This window comes from Hyperolius riggenbachi, chromosome 2 (assembly GCF_040937935.1).
Source record: "Hyperolius riggenbachi isolate aHypRig1 chromosome 2, aHypRig1.pri, whole genome shotgun sequence".
NCBI classification, from domain to species: Eukaryota; Metazoa; Chordata; class Amphibia; order Anura; family Hyperoliidae; genus Hyperolius; species Hyperolius riggenbachi.
Window position 1 is genome coordinate 91,388,372 of NC_090647.1, and position 16,308 is coordinate 91,404,679.

Consider the following 16,308-nt stretch of genomic DNA (forward strand, 5'->3'; position numbering starts at 1 on the left):
GATTCGCATAACCAATACAAGTGGATAGGACTGTTTCCACTTGTCAGGATTTCTTAGCGTTTTTCTGTGCAGAAAAAATGTGCACGGCAGAGCCCTCAGAATTCACACACCGCAGAGCGGTGTGCGAAACGCATACAATGTAATTAATAGGAAAAACGCATGCGTTTTTCTATGCGTTTTCGCATGCGTTTTTGTGTAAAAACAATGTAAAAAGCACACCAGCATTGACATGGTTAAAAACGCTTGGCCACAAAACACATGCGAAATCACATAGAAAAATGCATCTGCATGCAAAATCGTACATGCATTTTCCGCACTGGAATCGCACCGCACCAATGGAAACGTACCCTTAGGCTACTTGCACACTAAGACGTTGCATTAGGTGCCACATTAAGGTCGCATAACGTGCACCTAACGCGACGCCTGGTGCTGTTCGTTGTGGACGTCAGAGTGAGCCGCGTTGTGCAGCTCACTCTGGCGTCCGTGATGCGTACTCTTGTGCGCATGCGGCATCACGTGGTCCTGCCAGCCAATCACCGCACAGAGCGGCCACTCCTGGAAGTAAACACTGCACGTCACAACGTGCAGTGAATATTAATAAGCCATGTGCTTGGCCGCTCTCCGCTCCTCCCCAACATGACTGCGCATGTGCAGACAGTCTAACGCGGCTTAAGCCGCTCTAACGCCGTAGCATGCTGCACCACCTTAAGAACGTGCAGCGTTACATGTAACGCAACGTGGGCAGTGTGAACAACCCACTTGTGTTACATTGCTGTGCGTTGGGGAGCGTTACAGGCTGCACTAACGTGCGCCTGTAACGTCTTAGTGTGTAAGCAGCCTTAGACTTGCTACTGCTGACTGGAGAGGGATGCCAGATTTGACTTGGCATGCAAATGCCCATGGATTGGTAATGTAGCCAATCAAACTAAGTGGCTGCTGGTTAATTAACCAGTTGTGGGCTAATTAAATCACAGCTGTGTTTGATGAGCTCAGTTTCATATCTGTGAACACTTGCAAGCTCATGTCTATAGCTGACCAAGCTTGTCTTTATACTCCTCTCTGCCACAGAGCTCACTGTGCCATAAGAGATACAAGCCACCCCTTGTTACTATTATGGTGGGTAGCAGTGTGAGTGTGAGTGTGAGCGTGTGAGTGTGAGCGTGTGAGTGTGAGCGTGTGAGTGTGAGCGTGTGAGTGTGAGCGTGTGAGTGTGAGCGTGTGAGTGTGAGCGTGTGAGTGTGAGCGTGTGAGTGTGAGCGTGTGAGTGTGAGCGTGTGAGTGTGAGCGTGAGTGTGAGAGTGTGAGTGTGAGTGTGAGAGTGTGAGTGTGAGAGTGTGAGTGTGAGTGTGAGAGTGTGAGTGTGAGTGTGAGAGTGTGAGTGTGAGTGTGAGTGTGAGAGTGTGAGTGTGAGAGTGTGAGAGTGTGAGTGTGAGAGTGTGTGAGTGTGAGAGTGTGAGAGTGTGAGAGTGTGAGAGTGTGAGAGTGTGAGAGTGTGAGAGTGTGAGAGTGTGAGTGTGAGAGTGTGAGTGTGAGAGTGTGTGAGTGTGAGAGTGTGTGAGTGTGAGAGTGTGAGTGTGAGAGTGTGAGTGTGAGTGTGAGCGTGAGAGTGTGTGTGTTTTTCCTTCCATATTACAAAAACATACCGGTAGATTAAAGGACCACTACAGCAAAAAAAAAAAAAAAAAAAAAGTTAAAATGTGAAAGAACCGACATCTTTTGGATTAGTCCATCTCCTCATGAGGAATTCCCAGGGTTTTCTTTGTTTTCAAAAGCATTCCCTGAACGGCAGTGTACCTGCCAAAATAGTGTACAAGCGAGTAGGCAGCCTGGATGGTATCTTTTTATTTGGCCTTTAAACTTTGCTACTTGCATTCAGGAAATGCTTTTGATGACAAAGAAAACCCTGAGAATCCCCCATGAGGAGATGAGACTAGCATTATTCTCTATGGCAGAGTTTCCCCGCGTGATTTGGCTGCAGGGAAAATCTGCAGATTCGCCCCGATTTCCACAGTAGTGGAAACAGACCCTTAAGGTTTCTGAATCCCACAACCTCTCTACCCCACACCCACTCCCATTTGGTGTACCCCCAGACTGTCTTTTGTCTCCTGTTCTATCTGTACTTATTGTTAGGACCATTTATTAGTTTATCTATACACTGATGACACCCAAATCAACATTTCTCCACCGAATCTCACGTTCCTGACTGTCGATCGATCGATGGCTGAAATCGACCAGTGTATGGGCCCATTTAGACCACTTTCATCGGGGCAGCTGAAGGTGCTGAATGCACTGCCTGTCAGCTGCTCTTTCTTGCACAGGCCAGACACTTGTTATTGCTTTGTGCTGATGGCTGACAGGACACAACATGTCACAGTTTTCTGCCGTGGAGTAACACTGACGCATTTCAAGCGCTGACACGGAATGGTGTTAAAAACGCTGCCAATTGGCTGCTGACCCCACGCTGTGGGAGGGGTTTTACCACATTTTTTATTGTGGGAAAGAGGGTATCGGCTACTGATTAATATGAAGTGCTATTCTGGGTTAAAGTTCCTCTTTCAGAGTTACTCATGATTCTGCTCTTTCAACATTTCTCACATTAATACATCAATGGCTTCCTGTCATCTCCAACTAAAAAACAACCTTAACCTGGCAACCTTAAAGTGTACCAGAGACAAAAAAAAATCCTACATACCTGGGGCTTCCTCCAGCCCCTCCGGCCTGATCGCTCTCTCGGTGCCGTCCTCCACCTCCTGGATCTTCTGTATGGGGTCCTGGTATCTTTGGCCAGTCGTAGCCAGTCGGCGCATGCGCACTTCTCTGTCTTGCTTCCGCACCCAGGAGAGTTCTGTGCCTGAGCAGACAGTTCCCGGGGGGCGGGCTCGCACAGCCAGGCTGCGCATGTGCAGTTAGCCTTGACTGCCGAAGATAGCGGGACCCAGTACAGAAGATCCAGGATGCGGAGGACGGCGCCAAGGGAGCGATCAGGCTGGAGGGGGCTGTAGAAAGCCCCAGTTATGTATACTTTTTTTAATTTAGTCTCTGGTTTCCTTTAAAATCTGTAAGCTCGATTTAAGCGTGGCCCCCTCCTGGTGTGTCATGGTATATATGTAAACTGCACTGTCTTCTATGTACCTCCCGCTCTGTACACTTTATGCCTTTGCACTATCTGTACTTTCCATTTATATCATGTAATTGTTGTATAGTTTTTTTTTTTACTGCACTTGTAAAGTTCCTCGGAATGTGCTGGCATTATAAAAATCTATAATAATCATTTTTTGATTGTAGATGTAATTTGAACGTGTATTATAAGGTGGCCTTTTATTATTGTTGCTCAAGTTATTTTGTACGTTGCAGTGATGTAAATTATAACAGTAGGAGGAAGGCAGGTGACAGGTATTTGTCAGTGGAGTGTATGCCAGGATTGTGGGTGATACAGCTGCCATTGTACAGCCTGTCAGACAGAGCCATGTACTGAAACTGTGCAGCCTGCTGCTTCCGTATAACATTAGCTGGCTCTGGCTGCTGGCCTGGGAATCTTAGTTATGGAATCTCATGTACTGCTGTTTGCTCTGTGAAATGAAATGCTGGAAAGTGGCTTATTTCCTGAAACTTGGTACAAAGTGTTCCCTGTTAAACTGTATTAGATGGATGGCCTGTTAGTGGACACTAGGGGGGCCCTTTTACACTTGCAGGTATTTCCTGCATTGTGTTAGCCTATTTTACTGTAAGGGGCTGCAAAAGCAATGGAAGTCTATGGAGACTTTCACACTTATTGCCAGGGCTGTGGAGTCGGTACAAAAATTTTCCAACTCAGACTCCTTGGTTGATGAAACCACCAACTCCGACTCCGGGTAACCAAAATTTCTTCGACTCCTCGACTCTGACTCCTTAGTCTAATACTTACCAGGGCTGTGGATTTTGTACAAAAATCATCTGACTCCGACTCCTCAGTTTATGAAATATCCGACTCCGGGTACCCAAAATTGCTCTGACTCCGACTCCAACTCCGACTCCACAACCCTGCTTATTGCAGTCCATTGCGGTGCACTGGAAGTATCCATGCCTACGCAAGGTTAGCAGTGCGTTACCACAAGCACCACGCTTAACGCACGGTGCTTGGGATAATGCAAGTTTGAGTGACTGACGCACGTAGTGTAAATGACGGAGCAGGGTGCGTCATTACATACTAGTTTTATTAGTATTGGATCTTAGGGTCTAAAAGTGGTACTTTTTGGTTTTTTTTTTCCATGTGCTTTTAGACCCTAATAGCAGGGGGAAAAAATCATACTGCACAGAGATCTGCAGCAGCCTCAGCACTTTACTCACCTCCCCAGGATCCGGCGATGCAATTCTCCCTCCCTTCTGCAGGTGGCGATCTACTACTACGGTGAGCTTGCCACCTGTCCTCATGTGAAAAACGGTGATATCACTCTACCGATTGAGAGCCGCCAAGGACAGGAAGGCGACTGGCTGCCAGCACCCAGATCGCACCCAGAGGCGAGTTAGAAACGCCCATTGCGCTGCATGCTCTGCATGTACCTTGTGGCAGCAACCCCAAGCCTAGCTCGGGATTACCACTAAGGAGGTTAACCCTCCTGGCGGTTTGCAAAAAAATCGCCAGGGGGCAGCAAATCTTTTTTTTTAAATTTTTTTTTTTTTTTTTTCATGTAGCGAGACAAAGTCTCGCTACATGATAGCCGCTGCTCAGCGGCATCCCCCCAGCCCCTCCGATCGCCGCCGGCGATCGGAGATCCGGAGATCCCGTTCAAAGAACGGGATCTCCTGGAGGGCTTCCCCCGTCGCCATGGCGACGGGCGGGATGACGTCACCGACGTCATCGACGTCGTGACGTCAGAGGGGACTCCGATCTGCCCCATAGCGCTGCCTGGCACTGATTGGCCAGGCAGCGCACGGGGTCTGGGGGGGGGGGCGGCCGCGGCGAGAGGAATTGCGGCGGATCGGCGGGTAGCGGCGGCGATCGGGCACTGCACGCAGCTAGCAAAGTGCTAGCTGCGTGCAGCAAAAAAAAAATTATGCAAATCGGCCCAGCGGGGCCTGAGCGGTGCCTTCCGGCGGCATAGCCCGAACTCAGTTCGGGCTTACCGCCAGGAAGGTTAAAGCAAATATGTAGCCACATAAGAAAAACAAATCCGATACTTACACTATAGAGAGGGAAGACTCTGGATCCTATAGAGCCTTCCCTGCTCTCTATTGGTGGAATTCCTCCAGCGCTATAGGATCCAGGGCTTTCCCTCTCCATAGGAGAGTACCTGATTATTTGTTTTAATTTTGCTTCAGGTTTACTTTAAATTGAACCTGAGGTGAGGTGATATGGAGGCTGCCATATTCATTTCATTTTAAACAATGCATGTTGTCTGGCTGTCCTCCTTATCCTTTATCTCTAGTACATTTAGCCAAAGACCCTGAACAAGTCTGCAGATCAGATGTTTCTGATTGAAGTATGGCTGTATTAGCCACGTGGTGGTTTCAGGGCCGTGCCTCAGACACTACTGATGCCAGAAGATCAGCAGGGCTGCCAGGCAACTGGTATTGTTAAAAAGGAAACTAATATGGCAGCCTCCATATCATTCTCACCTCAATTTCACTTCCTTTTTCTTCTCTGGGGAAAAATGTTCAAAGTGGAATAACAGTAAGATTAAAGCTGGATACTGCTTATTCCAACCTCATACTGTATTGCCTGTTGTTATGGGCTGGAAAGATTTACATGAAGGCTTCATTGACACATCTGTGCTGCACTGATGTTTTGCTTTACCATTTAGGATGTGTCTTTTATTGAGCAGAGATCAGTTAGACCTGTTGCCACTGATTTATTTAACACTTGTTTGTTTCATCTATGATATTGTTCTGATGGTACTCTTGCTGCAGTGTGTCCTGATCGCCACTTCAATAATGTGCTATCTATGTTGCTTCTACACTTGTAAATTGACCACCTAATCTCATTGCTATTCCTCTGAAGTGCTGATGGCAGCTGCAGTGTACACTGATCACACTTGAGTAAAAGTTTTTAGTAAAAGTGCCCATACATCTAGTGATGATGGGCAGATCCCACCAAGAGACAAATCTCTCTCTGATGCAATCTGATTAGAGAGATCTGTTGGCTGCCCATAAACTGCAGGCCGATTTCAGCATGAAACATCTCGGGAAATGTATAAATGTGCATGTGAGCATTTACACATTACCTATCCTGTGTTGCCGTGCCCATCCGTCTTCTGAATCCGCCATTCTTCCATTAGCCCTATACACACCACTGGCGGGGCGCATGTGACGTCACACACGTACTGGTGTGCTATGTGCCGGCAGTGTGTATGCCCCATAATGAAGAGTGGCGGATTCAGAAGACGGACCGCAACAAAGGATAGGTAATGTATAAATGCACATTTATACACTGTATAAGCGCCGGGGGTTTCGTCACTTGCGCGCTATTACCGCTGCGCACCCAATCAAGCAAGTCTTCCCTACATCTTGCAACATGTCTGATAGATTTATGCGACCATTTTCGGACCGACATTGGTTACGTCGTTGTTTGGGCATGCACTTGGCTGCACCGATTTTCATTTAATTATAGTACTTTGTTTGGATTTGGTTGATCGTCCGCCAACTCGCCTGATGTATTGCCACCTTAACCACTTAGCAACCCTTGCCACGCTTATCTACGCCCCTTTAAAATTCACCTGGGGCACAGGGGCGTAGATAGGCATCTCCTGTTTGTTTTCCCGCTGTGAGCGTTCGCGTGCGCGATCGCGTGCACGCGGATGCGCGGTCGCGTGCACGCGGATTTGCGGTCGCGATCGGCACCCGCTGGTCAGCCAATCAAAGTGCTTACAAGTTTGAATGAGCACTGCCAAAGCCAATGGCAGTGCTCATTCATTCAGAATGTGTGTAAACACTGAATCAGTCACTATGCTGTTACAGTTACAGAGATCACTCGTGAGAGGATCTCAGATAACTAATACAGCATTAGTGAGTGATCAGCATCAGTTGGGTTTTTTTTAAAATAAATTTTACCCCCATTAAAGAGAACCCGAGGTGGGTTTGAAGAATCTTATCTGCATACAGAGACTGGATCTGCCTATACAGCCCAGCCTCTGTTGCTATCCCAAACCCCCCTAAGGTCCCCCTGCACTCTGCAATCCCTCATACATCACAGCCATGCTGCTGACACACAGCTTGTCAGAGCTGGCTGTGTTTATCTCTATAGTGTCAGTCTGCTGCTCTCCCCGCCTCCTGCAGAACTCTGGTCCCCGCCTGCGTCCCTTCCCTCCCCACTGATTGGAGGGAAGGAAGGGGGGCAGGGACCGGAGCTATGCAGGAGGTGGGGGAGCAGCCGAGACTGACACTACAAATGTAAACACAGTCTCACAGCACGGCTGTGATTTATGAGGGATTGCAGAGTGCAGGAGGACCTTAGGGGGGTTTGGAATAGCAACAGAGGCTGGGCTGTATAGGCAGATCCAGCCTCTGTATGCAGATAACATTCTTTAAACACACCTCGGGTTCTCTTTAAGCCCATTAACCCTTGCCTCCCTAAAATGTTAAAATTGCTGTGGTTTTTAGGGGAAAAACCCTGTGGTAGAAAAGTGGTTAAAGAAGTCAAAATAAGCATACACAAGCCATACTAACCTTCCATGTAGTCTACTCCTCTGTGTCTTTCTCCTGTCCCGCGTCCTGTTTGTTCACTGTAATCAAGGGAATTTTCCGTCCTCCATTTTGAAAATGCCCATTACCCATAACAGCTTTCTGGTCAGCACACAGTTAAACTGTAACATCGCCCACTTGAGCCATAGGGAAACATGGACATTACCTGGTACTTCAGTTTTCCTCTCAGCTATAACTGACAGCAACTGATATTTTGCTGACAGCAACTGATATATTTCAGATCTGACAAAATATTGTCAGAACTGGAAGGGATTGTTGTCAGAAGAAAATGGTGAGCTTCTGAGAGGAACTGATGGCAAGGTAACTATGCAATGTTCATTTGAAGTTACCTCGTGTTTATTTTAAATATTTTTACTCAGCACAGGTTCTCTTTAACGTTTTAATTTCAGTTCTTTTCCATTTTGGCAAACTTCTGAAATGCGTCATTTTCTAGAAAGGTTCTGATTCTATTTACTGGCCGCCCAGCCAAAGCCTTTGTGCCGATCCGGAAAAGTTGCCTTCTTTTAAAGTGTATATACTGTAAATGTAAATGGCGTAATCTGTTCAGATGCTGGCATGATGCGAGCTGATGGAAAGTTACATAAACATGCAGGATGAAATATAAAGGCGTTTCAGTAGCTAGTTTCCATTTCCCAGACAGCTCCTCTGTGCACAGTTTACATTATAGCAGAAGTCAGACTGAAGTGTAAACCTGGATGTAATCTGTTATGCTAATCATGCTCTTGTAAATCCCATACACAAGCCTTTCCTCTGCTGCATCCAGAATCACTTCTTCCTCTATGGCTTCTTATATTGTGCATAATAATGTCCCTTCCACAGTGCAGCATAGTGCAGCCTTTAGGCAAGACTCTGCTAGCAGGGTAATGAGGCTGCATAGGGCCTTTTCTGTTCCTGCATTGTGGTGTGATAGGGACTCTTGAAACCTGTGCTGCATAGCTAGAACTTGTGCTAAAAGGGATGGGAGGAGCTTGCAGGAGGGAGGGTGGTTTCATGCTGCACACCTGTGCAATGGACCATTAATCAGGGCTGTGGTGTTGGAGTCGGAGCATTTTTTGGGTACCTGGAGACGGTGGTTTCATAAACTGAGGAGTTGGATTACTTTTGTACCAACTCCACATCGCTGATTGGGCTGTGGAGTTGGAGCTATTTTTGGTTGCCTGGAGTTTCATAAACTGAGAAGTCGGATGATTTTTGTACCAATTCCGTATCCCTGATAGGGCTGTGGAGTCGGAGTCGAGGAGTTGAAATAATTCTGGGTACTTGGAGTCGGAGGCTTCATAAACTGAAGAGTCGTCGGATTTTTGTACCGACTCCACAGCCCTGACATAAAGAGAGCAATCAAAAAGATGAAAATAAACTGATGACATTGTGTCTATCCTCCTACTCCTGAAAATTACTTTTTTAGAATGTCTGAGCTTTTCTTTCTTTTTAAAAGCTAAGTTAAGTTTATATTGTATTGTCTGATACAGTCAGTGCCAAAGCCAGAAGCTAAAATATATCAACTGTTGACCTTTTTTTATCTATCCCCTGCTCTCAGAGACTGGTCTCTGCCAGGCAAGGGTTTTTTTATGGCTGTAATTCCTTTTCAGTGAGGATTACACTATAGGTCTGGATCAGAGAGAAACTGGCACTTGCATACCTGAGAGTTAAATTCATTCAGATAGAAAAAGAAAATGAAAACGGCCTAGTATTTTTACGTTTAGCACTGTACATACACGTGTGTATCCAGTGTTCTCCCCAGGCTCTTTTTACCGGGTGCTTCACCCGGCTAATTTTGGTGACCACCCGGCTATCATCGGTCTCTTATGCTGTAAGCAGAGTTATGCAGAGAAGCGTTGAACCTGCATTCTCCCCCACCCAGCTACTTTTTCATGCCACCCGACTGGAATAAATTCTGGGGAGAACCCTGATGTCATTATGTCACCTAGGGCAGGGTTACTCAACTCAGTCCTCAAGTACTACTAAACATGGGGGTCCTTGAGGACTCAGTTGAGAAACTCTGACCTCGGGTACTCTTTAGGCATAACAACTGTCTTTAGCAAGTTCTTGCATTTCATGGGTGTGATGGAAGGGGGTGATTAGCGCTCCTGCGGAGTGCCTTACTTTGACACACAACTAAGCATGAAGGGATCTGTTGACCTCAACAAATTTGACTGATAAAATTCCAAATGATTTTGGACATATGACAACTAAATGTATGATTAGGTGAGGTACAGCAGTACATTTAGTGGACCGAGTAGAAGCTGTGAGAGTTTGAAGGCCACATAGCATTGAATGGCATTGAGTAGAACAACACTGAGGGCAAGGATTTAAATGTTCTCAAGCAGATTTCTGAAGTACATTTCATCCTGAGTAAAATTCCCTATAAATAATTTTTCTTCTGTGTCGCTGCCATTGACAATAAGTAGTAAAAGTCTGTTTTGGAATCGTACATCCCCATTATGAGGTGTTTTCAGTCTTTCCTTTATTACTGACATTAGTACTCCCTAATTGTTGTATAGAAAGATCCCTTTCGCCTGCCTACTCATTTGCTCACTATTTTGGCGGTATGACTGAGAAACTGTCATTCAGGGAGTGCTTTTGAAAATTAAAGAATACCTTGAGAGATGGACTAGTACAAAACCTGTCACATCTGTCAGATTTTTACTATCTAGTGTAAGTGACAGCAACACAAAAAAAGGTAATTATTTTTTGCTCTATGAATGACAAATACTTTTCTTTACATTTACTGGGGAATAATGTCTGTATTGTGAGAATTGCAGAGGTTGCCATTGCGGCCTTCCATCAACAAATCTAATTGCCTGGCTGTCATGCTGATCTTTTCCCTGAAACTAGTTGATGGAAAGAGCTTTGCGGAGGTGTCGTCTTTATCAGGTTGCATTGTGCATTACTCCATCCACCTCCAGGATAGGTTCAGCTTCTCCTGGATAATGTACCAGTTCTCTATACAGCATAGCTCTTCTCCACCTTTCGCAGCAGAGAGGGGAGAAACCAAGCCTGGGTAATAAATACATTCTTACTTTTGTGTCTTCCAGCTTCTCCAGTGGGGAACGGATACATCAAACCTCAGGTGCAGCCAGTGTCCAGTGCGCAACGAGAAAAAGGCCCACCCACCATGTTGCCCATCAACATAGATCCGGAGAGCAAGCCTGGGGAGTATATACTGAAGAGCCTGTTCGCTAATTTCACCACACAAGCGGAACGCAAGATCCGCATCATAATGGCAGAGCCTCTGGTGAGTACTGCGGTCATGCATTAGCCTAAATGCAACACACTGTACCAATTATTGCTATTGAACCAATAGATCTCCTTGTGGTACTAACCTCCAATGTAAGTGGAGTCATCAACAATAAAGATATTAACCAATTAGCAGCTTTAATAGAATTATCTCGTTTGAGAGAAGTGCACTGCTTTTAGCCTCAGTTGGCAGAACTCACTGTGCTGTAAATTCTTGGAATGCTTTGATATCTCTCTACTAGTAGATTTATAGAAACCGATAGCAGAAGTCCTCTGGTATTGTCCCACACTGCCCCCTAGTGACGAGTTTCCATAAATACACATTACAGCAGTAGTAATTAGAAGGGAAATGTAACAAATAAGAAATAAAAAATGTGCTAAAATGAATTGGCCTAGAGCACTTGCAAGCCTCTAAATAAATTGGCAGCTAAAGGGTTAAGGGGAGCCAGAAAGTGCTTTAGGTAGGGGATAACTTTGATATGCCTCATCATCCACTAAGAACTACACGCCTCTATCATCCCTTATGTGCTTCAGCTTACCATCCTGCTACTTACCGCATTGTATTACATGCCACTAATAATTACTTTGATGGAAACAAGGCTTTCATAGTGTAGACTGTTTTATAAAAGGTTGGAGCTATATGAATAAATACTCTGAGCTACAGTCATCTCTAGGAATATATTGGTCTGCATTGTACTGTTTAAATACAGCAAAGTGGACCATCTTGGTGGTAAGGGAATTCAGCAGTTCAGTGATCCTCAAGGATACCTGGGCCCAGAAGTTCAGTGATCCTCAAGGATACCTGGGCCCAGATGCAATTCACTTTTTCTCCTGCGTTTTCTCCTACGTGATATTTTCAAACTTGCCAATAAAATGCTTTTTACACCACCAGCAAGCAAAAAAAATATTCAAAATTATTTTGGTAGTCATTTTTGACCAACTTTTTGGTACTTTTTCCATTGCAAAGTGTTGAAAAGTTATTCTAAATCGAAGATGAAAAATTAACGCTTAGGAGAAAACTCAGGAGGAAAAGTTAATTGCATATGGCCCCGCGATGTGAGAACAGTGTTCTCCCCAGGCTCTTTCAGCCGGGTGCTCCGCCCGGCTAGCTTTGGTGAGCACCCGGCTGTTATCAGCTCACCTCCTCCTATGCTGTAAGCAGAGTTGTGCAGAGAAGCACCAGCACTGCATTCTCTCATCTCGCCCCACCCGGCTACTTTTTCATGCCACCCGGCTGGAAAAACATTCTGGGGAGAACACTGGAGAAGGATATGGAGACTAATGCTGGGAATACACGGTTCGTTTTTGCCTTCGTTTAAACCTTCGTTTCGATTGTGCCTTTTGTCCTTTTCGATCCCGAAATAATCGGTCATACGGTTAATATCACCACCCACGGTTTCGTTTTTTTTTCCGATTCTGATGGTTTCGTTTTTCCAATGATCGAAGGCTGCAAAGAAACGAAACGAAAATCCCTTTTTACAGGGACGGACTAGCATAAACGAATATATAATCGATCTGAACAGCCATCAAGCCTACCAATGGCTCGATTAGATGGATAAAGAGAGATAATATCAAACATGTTCGATCAGTAGTCGTTCGTTTTTAGGGTCTATTAATCGAAACTATAATGAGATTATGACTATTTTCACATACGTTTTCAACACTCGATTCGTTTACCGAACGAATCGAAGGTTTAAACGAAGGCAAAAACGAACCGTGTATTCCCAGCATTAGAGTACACACAATCCTGCAGGGCCGAGGAAAAGACGTTTGTTATGTGTGCCAGAAGGGGCGACTGTCATCCATCTCCAAGAAACATCCAACAGGAAAAGGGTCACAGGCTGGGCTGAGCACAAGAGGAAGGGGTAACACACCTGAAACGTTGTGCTCTGTCTGACACTGTGATGTATATGTTGGCATCACTATATATGCTATAATATATCATGCTATAATGACCATTTTCTCCGAAGGATACGGAGGCAAGGCTGCCATATTTATTTCTTTTTACACAATACCAGTTGCCTGGCTGTCTTGCTGATCCTCTGCCTCTAATACTTTCAGCCATAGACCCTGAACAAGCATGCAGATGAGATGTTTCTGACTGAAGTCTGACTGGATTAGCCCCTTGCTTGTTTCAGGGTTGGAACTCGCACTACTGATGCCAGAAGAGCAACAGGACTGCCAGGCAACTGGTATTGTTTAAAAGGATATAAATATGGCAGCTTCCATATCACTCTTGCCGCAAGTTCACTTACATTTCTGTCACCTCAGAGAAAAAAAGTTTACGTTAGAACATACATGTCAAACTCTGGCCCTCAAAGCTATTAAATGTGGCCCTCGAGTGGTTTCCCCGCTTTGCATTATGTTTGGCCCACCCTAGACCACCAGTAAAGCTATATTGGAGGTAAAGTCCTAGAACACCAGGGAAGCCGTATGAGGGAGGTAGGGGGAAAGCACTAAACACCAGGGAACTGTATAGGTGGGGGGGGCACTAGACACCAGGGAACTGTATAGGTGGTGGGGGGGCACTAGACACCAGGGAACTGTATAGGTGGTGGGGGGGCACTAGACACCAGGGAACTGTATAGGTGGGGGGGGCACTAGACACCAGGGAACTATATAGGAGGGGGGGCACTAGACACCAGGGAACTGTATAGGTGGGGGGGGCACTAGACACCAGGGAACTGTATAGGTGGGGGGGCACTAGACACCAGGGAACTGTATAGGTGGGGGGGGGGGCACTAGACACCAGGGAACTGTATAGGTGGGGGGGGGTCACTAGACATCAGGGAGAACTGTATAGTGGAGCGGGAGTCACTAGACACCAGGGAACTGTATAGGTGGGGGGGGCACTAGACACCAGGGAACTGTATAGGTGAGGGGGGGGACACTAGACACCAGGGAACTGTATTGGTGGGGGGGGGGGGCACTAGACACCAGGGAACTGTATAGGTGGGGGGGGGGTCACCAGACATCAGGGAGAACTGTATAGTGGAGCGGGGGTCACTAGGCATAAGGGAACTGTATAGGGGAGGGTTTAGGCCACTAGACACCAGGGAACTGTATAGGTGAGGGGGGGGGGGTCACTAGACATCAGGGAGAACTGTGTAGGGGAGGGGGGCCACTAGACACCAGGGAACTGTATAGGTGGGGGGGCACTAGACACCAGGGAACTGTATAGGTAAGGGGGGGCCACTAGACACCAGGGAACTGTATAGGTAAGGGGGGTGCCACTAGACACCAGGGAGAACTGTATAGGTGGGGGGGGGGGTCACTAGACATCAGGGAGAACTGTATAGGTGGGGGGGGGGCACTAGACACCAGATAACTGTATAGGGGAGGGGGGGCATTAGACACCAGGGAACTGTATAGTGGAGCGGGGGTCACTAGACATCAGGGAACTGTATAGGGGAGGGTGGAGGCCCCTAGACACCAGGGAACCGTGTAGAGGTTGGAACTTTATGGACACCAGGGAACTTTATGAGGGAGGGAGATGGCCAGTAGACATTAAGCTTGGCCCGCGACTAGGTCCCAGTGTACAATTTCGTCCCACTTTGTATTTAAGTTTGACACCCCTGCATTAGAATATTGCGACAAGGTTAAAGCTGAACTCTATTGGTGCCAGCAAGTGCTGTGAACACACAGGTGTGAATTTTGGCCCAAAATTGGTCAAATTGTCGATCGGGCACGCTTGTTGCATCACCCATTTTCATCTGATTCGATAATAATGATTGAATCGGATGATTAATCAGCCCCAAAATTGACAAATGTATTGCCACCTTTAGTTTCTTATGTGTACTAAATGGCCTTCTGGAACCCGGCTGGCTGTGGTGGGATATAACAGACTTCACTAGGGCATCTGCTCCTTGAAGACCAGCATGTATTTGCTTTATGGGAGGGAGCTGCTTGGACAAATATCCAGAATACACATAGGCTTCAAATATTGAACATTCTTGGGCTGGACATGTCAAATGGGAAGCTGTCCTTGTTGCTCATAAGTAGCAATATTCTTCCAGCTGTCTGCCTGCCTATGTGAGATCACAGCAGCCAGAGGAGAGAATTCTGCTATTTACTGTAACATTAACAGCAGTGAGCTGGATGCTACATTTGTTTCCCAGTCTGTGATGTGAGGATGAAGGCTGAAATAGGCTTAGCTTTCATCTGACTGTAGCAGTGCTGTCCTGAGTGCGGCTGTATTGGGGATACTTGTTCAACTCCACTATCCTAAAAACGTTAGGTTAACCGTATACAACAAGTCCTTGTTATAAGGAACTCAGGCAGCCGGAAGTCTCAACTAACTGACATGCCTGAGGGGATAATGGGGACAGTGTATTTTGCAGGGAAAAATATACTCACCGAGTGTCCAACTCCATCTTATAACCTTCCTGTAGCTCCTAGCAGCTTAAGGCCCTGTTCACATCAAACGGAGATGGCTGTGCGATTGGAACGCAAAACGTACGATCGTACGCCATCTGCGTTTGCATGCGTTGCCTGGCTGATCACATTCACTGTAGTGAATGGGACAACCATGCGTGTGTGCACAAAATGCGTGCAGCATGCGTCCGCACACCGCACTGGTCCGCAACGCGTGCAGTGTGAACATCAGACAGTGCAGTCTATGCCCTTCTGATGTTCGTGCGCATCTGCGTTTCGCACGCGTTGCCCAAATACGGACGGCAACGCGTGTAATGTGAACGGCTCCCAACGTGTCACATGACCTGGCGCAGGTCAGGTGACACGCCGAGAGCTGTACGCAGAGGACGCCTGAAAGCCGATAGGAAGACGGCACTGGACACTCCGTGAGCAGGTTTTGCTGCACAGGGCGGGGGGAGGTCTGTGCTTTTTTTGGCAAGCACATGTATCTGGCATCAGGTGACCCCCGACTATGCCGGTTACTGGAGACTTTGTTGTACTGGTCAATCATAACATTATTTCTACTAGTTATGTGATCAGTGACTATCAGATGACTTGTATGTGTATTCGCTTTTTGGCCTAAATCAGTACTGTCCCTTCATATGAATGACCACTCTAGTGGTCCATCCAGGTAGATCACTGTCCCCAGATGACTTTTGTTGTGTGGAAAGTTTAATTGAAGATCGACAGTGTGATGTCACCCGTGCGCCAGCTTTCCCGACTCCACCCCACCACCTTCATAGCGAGGTACATGCTGCCCTGCTGAGGAATCGAGCAGCGTGTTTGTACAGCCCTCATCCATAAATCGTTATTGCAAAGATCGTTTTGTTATGTTTGCATCCATCATTGATTCAGGCACGCTCTCCAAATTCCTTCCTTGCCCCAGCCTATTGTTATTGACTTCCTCCATGGCTGAAAGCTATTAGTCAGCACTCTGCGGCGGTTTTATTTGGTATGGTCAGTTTGTTCTGTCTGTCGCAG

General features: G+C 46.5%; 1 protein-coding gene across 9 annotated transcripts in view; it reads left to right on the top strand.

Annotated features, from left to right (window-relative positions):
• Nucleotides 1–16,308, top strand: part of FRY (FRY microtubule binding protein) — a 578,021-nt gene that overhangs the window by 279,026 nt on the left and 282,687 nt on the right. For all 9 annotated transcript variants that reach the window (XM_068267046.1, XM_068267044.1, XM_068267045.1 and 6 more), the window contains one exon: nt 10,713–10,912. In XM_068267046.1, coding sequence (XP_068123147.1) covers nt 10,713–10,912 — 200 coding nt within the window. The remainder of the gene's footprint in view (nt 1–10,712; nt 10,913–16,308) is intronic.